Here is a 6,945-nt window from a genome sequence, read left to right as displayed (position 1 = left end):
TATTACCGATCTTCCTTAGTAAATAAGGCATTTCCCCTTGGAGATTCAGTAGTAACTAGCTCTATATGGAAGGCGTGGGGAGGTCAGGGGTTGGTCTCTCTTTCAGAACTTAAGGAACACTAGCCGATTGAGGAGCGAGACGGATTCGCATTTGCTCTATTTAATTTTGTCAACCAGAAGAAAGTTCTGTCAAATCTTCGAAAGGGCAAGACAATATCTGAAAGTTTTTTGTGAGCAAGCTGACACATTACAAAAATCTATTGAAAAAAGGTGTGCATTGTTGAGTGCAGAATGAGATATCAAACTGCCCACTTCCGTGCACGGGGGAAAGACTTGGGGGAGGAACTGGAGGATGAGATGTGGGAACAGTGCTTTGTAAGTATGAAAAAGTGTTCTATTTCTGTTAGGTTAATGGGAAAACAGCTGCAGATTGCTTTATAGGCGGTACTTAACTCCACTTAAGTTGCATAAGATGTTTCCTGGGGTGGATGAGGCTTGCTGGCGGGGCTGTGGGGGAAGAGGGTCGTTTTTTCATCTGTGGCGTCTCAACAGTTATTCAAATCGATCTCAGGGTCGACGGTGCCACAAGATCCCAAACGTTATTTATTAGGGATTCTGGACCAACGGATTCCTGAGGTTTCCCAAAAGCTGTTTTTGCAGGTAGTATTAGCAGCTAAATGTGAAATGCTGCTTTTTTTTTTTTTTTGCTTTTATCAGCCACCTCCTTTGAGAACCAGATTGGTTTCTTATTTGTTACATATATAGATTTGTTGCTTTTGTAATTGCTCCTTTTAGTTTGTCCCACTGTTGTTCCATCTCTCTCATTTTCTCTGTCTCCTCGTTCTATCTCCAGGTACGTCCGTATTTTTGAAATGCAAAACTCAGGTCTTCATGTCATTTCACCGTGCCCTATTTGCGATATCAAACTGTACTGTTTGATCACTGGCGCCGAGGTGGGCACCCACCCAGAGAGTATAGCTCCCTCCCTCGTGGGTTCCATTACCATTTGTTTGAGCAGATCCCCTTGCAGGGTGTCCACTATCTCTCTACTTCTGGTGGATTGCACAGAAGGGATTCTCCAGTCTACATCCGGCAGATTAGACTCCAACAATCAGCACTTCTCCTCCTTACTTTCCCACCTCTTGGATGTCTTTTGACCAGATCTCTGTCAATTTCTTCCATTTGAGTCGGAGGCCTGTAATCCACACCAGTAAAAATGGATGAAGAATCTTTTTTTTTTTTTTTTTTGTAGGACGGCCCATAATGTTTCTTCTCTACCCCACTTTCCTTGCAGTTCAGTTGCTTGGATATTGTTCTTGACATAAAGAGCTACTCCTCCCCCCTTTTCTGTCCTTCCTTAACAAGTTATAGCCCGGTATGGCCGTATCCCACCCATGTCTCTGTGACAGCAACAATGTCCGAGTCTGCCTCCACCATTAGGGCCTGCAGGTCTGGGAGTTTATTGCCCAAACTGCATTTGTGGTCAGAGCCTTCCAGTTTTTCTCCCTTGATTTGTTGCACTTCGTATGCACCTTTTCTGCTTTTTTTGTGCTGATTGATTTTATTTTCTCCTCCCATGCCTCAGTGCTTGGCGCTGACATGTCCATCTCATTGGCCATCTCCTGCCACCCCCATTTGATAAGAGCTGGGGCTCTTTCTCTCACTGGCTGAGAACCTATAAAGACAAAGGCCTTGGCGATGCTCACACAGTGGGATGATGACCGTATATTTTGATGAGATTGGAAAGGGTATCTCAGTAAATGTTGCTGCTGTACTGGTGTTGCTTATGGGGGTGAATTTAGAAGTAAAGAGCACTTATCTTCTGAGAAGAGACCCTGAATGTTTTATGCTGTTAGTGGGGTGGAGGAGGGGTTGTGGGGGGGGGGGGGGGAGAGATGTAGGAGGGTATATGGTTTCTGAAAATAAGATCAGGGATGTAAGGGGAACATGAATACTCCGAAGAGAATTGTTTGCCTTGTGTTGGTTGTGCCTTTTGCATTTATGATTTGTATTGTATGGATACTTTGTCATTAAAAATTAAAATGTAAAAAAAAAAAAAGATTGCCCGCCCCCGTGTTTCTCTACTATCCTGGGCAGATGAGCATACACGATTCCAGACAATCTCACAGTGGGGTCCCCTGCCATATCTTACCACAAGTATTGTAACTTATTTTAAAAATGTAGGTACCCCATAACCTGACATTAATCCATATAATACAGTAATGATCTAAACAGCTACAGCTCTAATACCAATTTCTGAAGAGGTCTTTAGGGTTGCTGCACAAAACTAGAACAGTAACTCTGACCTCGGTGCTGGGAAAATTGGTAGAAGCTCTTTGGAATTGCTGGCCATAGGAAGAAATGGGGTTTAAGCAGGAAGAGCCAGCATGGTTTTAGGAAAGGAAAGTGAGTTGTGCCTTACTAATTATCTAATCCAATTCTCTGAAGCTGTAAATAAAGATGGATATAGGTGAGCCAATCAATAAGGTATATTGAGCTTTCTTAGGAAATTAGGATAGGAGGCTGGTTAAAAAGCCAGGAATGGTGGGTAGGACTAAATGGTCTGTTTTCCAAATGGATAAAGATGATTAGTGGAGTACCACAGGCATCGGTGTTGGTTGGGGCTTGTGGGGTAGTCTTCATGCATGAGCTGGAAGGGGCAGCAATGAACGAGGTGCTCAAATGGGCAGATAATATACAATTATTCAAAGTAGTGAAAACACAAAAATACTGGGAATTGTGGATAATGGGGCATCTATAGGGCAGATGGAAGTTAATGTAAACAAGTGCAAAATAATCCTAATAATAGGTCCACCATGCTGGATTCTTTATTAGGAGTAAGGATGCAGGAAAAGAAGTTGGAGTCCTTGTGGACAATATAGTGAAATCCTCCGTGGGGTGTGCGGTGGCAGCCAAAAAACACAAACAGAAGTTAGGACTAATCAGAAAAGGAATGGAGAACAAAAAAAAAAAGAGAATATCATAATACATTTCTATCGATGCAGCGTGTGACCCCCGCCTTCAGTATCGGAGACAGTTCTGGTCGCCCCCCTGCTGAAGAAAAACATAGCGGGACTTGGAAAGATGCAGAGGCGGGCGACAAAAAACGATAAAGGGCATGGAACAGCTTCCCTGTGAGGAAAGGCGAGAGGGATAGAATAGAGTTAATAAAGTAATAGCACTGCTCTTATTAGCATGTGAAGCATGTCCCGGCCGAGCGCGCTGGCACGTGCTGGGCAGGCCCGGGAGCCCCTCGGAGCGGCGCAGGGCTGAGTGGGCAGGCAGGGCGAAGGTCAGCCGGAGCTGGCTGGGACCGCAGAGCTCGGTGCCAGCGTCGCAGCATGCAGCTGTCCTGCCGCCTCCAGCCCTACCTCCTCTGGCCCCTCGTCGCCGGCTCGGCCGCCGGCCTCCTGCTCGTGCGATGGCTGGGGCAGAGGCGGATCTGGCGGCGGATGGAGGAGGCCCGGCGGCGGCGGGGGGCCGCGCTGGAGCACGTGGAGGCATCCGTGCAGCACTTCCGACAGCAGGTAGCGCGGAGCCGGGCCCGGGGGCCGTTACCGGGAAAAGTGCTCCCCAGGCTGATAGCCGGTGCGGGAATGAAGGGCTATTTATGACCCCCGGCCTGTGACAGGGGGTTTCCGAGGGATGCTGGGAATACTTATCCTGAATGTTTTCTGCAGGGGCGAGAAGAACCTGGGCTAACCCCGTTCCCACAGGCCAGGCACATAGGACATTATAGGCTTTCAAGATTAAGGAGCTCTGCCGGGAACTTTAACCTCTCCCACTGCAGGCAAAGTTCTGCTATCCTAGCGCCCATTTATGATTGCCCTACCTGAAGACAGAGAAGAGATGCTGTCAGAATTAGTGGGGAAAAAAAAGTTTTTTGGTTGGGTCAGCAGCCAGTTTAGAGCAAGTGCCCTGGCATTTGGAAAGCTAAAAAAAAAAATATATATATTAATTTGTTGCCACTTTGCTAGGCCTACGGGTTGGGCCTTGTTCAGTCTGGGAAGGTTTTGCTGACCTGTAAGCTATTTCTGTGTTCTGTGAAAGCGATTCATTTTGTAAAGCACTGAAACTTTAACCCCCTTCAGAACCTTAAACTCGATGCTGGATCCATCCTGTCCCTGCCCCTCATGGAGCTTACTCGGAAGCTGAAGGAAGGCTCCCTGTCTCCAGAGAGCGTCCTCTATACCTACATGGGAAAGGTGAGGAAACCCCCCCCAACCGTGAACAGGAAAACATTTCTGGCTCCGAGTTTGCATTTCTTGGAACAGGATCTTCCTGAGTACTGAGTAAATAAGATGGTTAATCGGTGTCTAGGTTTAGTATGGGGTTCACCATTTCTTTCGCAACAGCAGGGAATGAGTAGCCAGGCAGGGAACCGGAGCCCCTCTCCTCTGTGCTTCTCCATGCATGGTCTTACCTCACGCGGAGAAAAGCAATCAGAGGGGCCCACCTCTGCTAGAGCTGTTGCATTTCTCACCCCTGCCTCAACCCAACACGTTTGGACCAGGCCAGAGGCTTGGAGGCAGTGCCTTGTACAGCCACCCAGGAGAACAGGGTTCGGTTCCTCAGCCGGACTTCTGTTCACCAGGCCGGCTGGTGCTGGGGATTCTGCAGGAGCAGCACTCTAATCCCGTGGGGGGGGGGGGAGAGTCTCAGCCATCACTGAACAGCGACACCTACTGGCCAGGTTCAGGATACACATGTGCTGGGTGCTGGAGTTCCTGGGAGCGCCCCCTTATTTAATAGTATTTGTTTATCGGTTTAATGATTAAATATCCCTGGAAGATAGATTTGCGTGCACTGCTTCCATTGTATGCACATCTCTCTGATGCATATTCATTGTGGATATCCTGAAAACCTGACTGGCAAGGTGTGCCCCAAGGATTGGGTTGAGAACCCCTGATTTAGGAGAACAATATCTGTTAAACACAAAATCTGTTTTTGAAAATACTTTTTAAACTGCTAAGAAAATCTGAAGTTTTTAAAGTGATCATATCTTATAATGTATTATAGAACACTCTCCCCCTAACATGAATAAAACAAAACACTTGAGACATGGATGCAGTTTTCTTGCCTATAAAACTCTCCTCGTGGTGGAGGCCAGAGAACCAGGAGCCTTGCTGTGACTTCACTACCTCCTCTGCTCCAGGCTGGCAGAGCTGCAGACTGCAGAAATGTGCCCTTTGTCCCCTACTAAAATCCACTTTTGCAGTGCTGCTCTGCAAATAAGGGAGCAGAGAATTTATCTTGGTCCCCTAACTTCCTCCAAGTCCTGGGTTTCCATCTCCGTGGAAGCCTGCTTCAAGCCCTCTTTCTTACATTTATTACTGGGTGGATCCAAAGGGTGAGAGGCACATGGACCTTCATTCCATGCCCACCTCTCATTGCTCTGCCATCCCATCACGGCTGAGAGGAATGGGCGACGGCTTCCTTTGAAACCAGGCAGAAGTACTACCTTGAGTTGGCCAGCAGGTGTCACTGTTACGCGACAACCAGGCTCCCTTTCTCATGAGGGCCTGTGAACACTGCCTTAGCCATATCCCTCGCCCCTGTGAATCCAAAGAGTCAAAGTCAGGTCCAGGAATCAGACTTCAGCTGGCGCTGCCCATGGGCCACTGGGTTGACCCAAGTGACTAATTCTATAGGAATTAAGAGCCTTGCCTCTCTTCGTTTAAATCACCCAGCTTGTTCCCAGGGCCATCCTGAAGAGTTTTCCATGAGGCGTGTCATCGGAGCATGGTTAGACATCTTTCCGGGATGTTCTGCCTGGAGGTCAGAGGTGGACCAGAGGACTTTGGATGTTATTCTATGACAGACCTCATGAAGGTCCTTTCCAGTGATCTCAGTCTTCTAAGAATTTGTTTCTGGAGGCCAAATGTGTCAAAGATTATCAGCAGTGCTTTGCATCACCCTAATCAGGATGCCAATATCATGTTAGCTCGCTCCTTGACTTACTACAAGGTGCGGGCACCGTCCAGGCACATAGCAACTTCATCACCTCGTTGGCCTTAGGTGGGGTGCTAGCTTCATCGTACTTTGCCTCTCCCTGGCAGGGTATTCTGTCTGGTGCAGGAGCACTCATAGTCTAATTCAGAGGTCCCCAAGCTATGACTTACGGGCCATATCCGGCCCGTGGCAGCAAGAGGAGGAGCGGGTTACAGGTGGCCACTGCCGCCAGCGCTCTGATAACAACCGCCCACACCAGCATCTTGAGCGTGGGCAAAAATCCCGAGAGAGAGCCCCTTGCCCCTGATGCCACGACGCGCGGGATCGGCAGCGGGAGGAAGAGCGGCCGGCGAGCTCTGCCCATGCTGTGAAGGTGCTGGGATCGGAGCGGGCGGGATCTCCCGCCGGCGGAAGGGGGGACTGATGTAGCGATGCCACCGCAAATCCGAAAGCACTGAAGGGGGTTTCCAAACCCCACTCCAGCAGAAGAGAAAAACACCTTGGTGAGAGGAGAAAGGGAAGAGCGTGTGGGGGAGGGGCAGAGGAAGGGGAAGCAATATGAGGGAGGGGGAGTGGTGGGCGAAGGGAATGGAGCAAGAGGCAAAGGAGGGAAAAGGGAGGGAACAGAGAGCAAGAGTGTGTGTGTGAGGGGACGCGTGCTGAGGGAAGTGGGAGGCAGGTAGTGGGGTTCTGAGTTCTGCATTTGTGACTGAGGTTAAGTATTCTGCTAACGTATCATTTCTGTGTGGGGATCGATAGACGCTTGGTTTGTTCTCTTTTCCGAGTAGGAGGTGACCCTGCAAACATTACTTTGAGTGCTGGCGGTTAGTGCTGTTTTGTAATGAGAGGTTTATTATATTGTAATGGCAAGTTAGCTTGCTCACGGCTTTCTGAGGAATAAGCCCACACCCAATCTGCGTTACAATAGTCCTAATGCCATATTGGTCCAAGGGTCTTTTGCGGGGTTTCCTGGTTGACACCACAGCAGTGCAA

The 6,945-nt window shown here is 48.6% G+C and overlaps 1 protein-coding gene across 2 annotated transcripts in view; it reads left to right on the top strand.

Annotated features, from left to right (window-relative positions):
• The first annotated feature begins 3,259 nt into the window (after window positions 1-3,259).
• LOC115099912 (vitamin D3 hydroxylase-associated protein-like) overlaps window positions 3,260-6,945 on the top strand; it is a 62,277-nt gene continuing 58,591 nt past the window's right edge. The window contains exons 1-2 of one of the 2 annotated variants that reach the window (XM_029617905.1): window positions 3,260-3,527; window positions 4,092-4,205. In XM_029617905.1, the coding sequence (XP_029473765.1) occupies window positions 3,342-3,527; window positions 4,092-4,205 (300 nt within the window). In that variant the 5' untranslated portion in view covers window positions 3,260-3,341. The remainder of the gene's footprint in view (window positions 3,528-4,091; window positions 4,206-6,945) is intronic. The other variant, XM_029617906.1, reaches the window with a different exon arrangement.

This window comes from Rhinatrema bivittatum, chromosome 10, assembly GCF_901001135.1.
Source record: "Rhinatrema bivittatum chromosome 10, aRhiBiv1.1, whole genome shotgun sequence".
Taxonomy (NCBI): Eukaryota; Metazoa; Chordata; class Amphibia; order Gymnophiona; family Rhinatrematidae; genus Rhinatrema; species Rhinatrema bivittatum.
The sequence above is the reverse complement of the archived record's forward strand: the minus strand, read 5'-3'. Positions and strand labels throughout refer to the sequence as shown.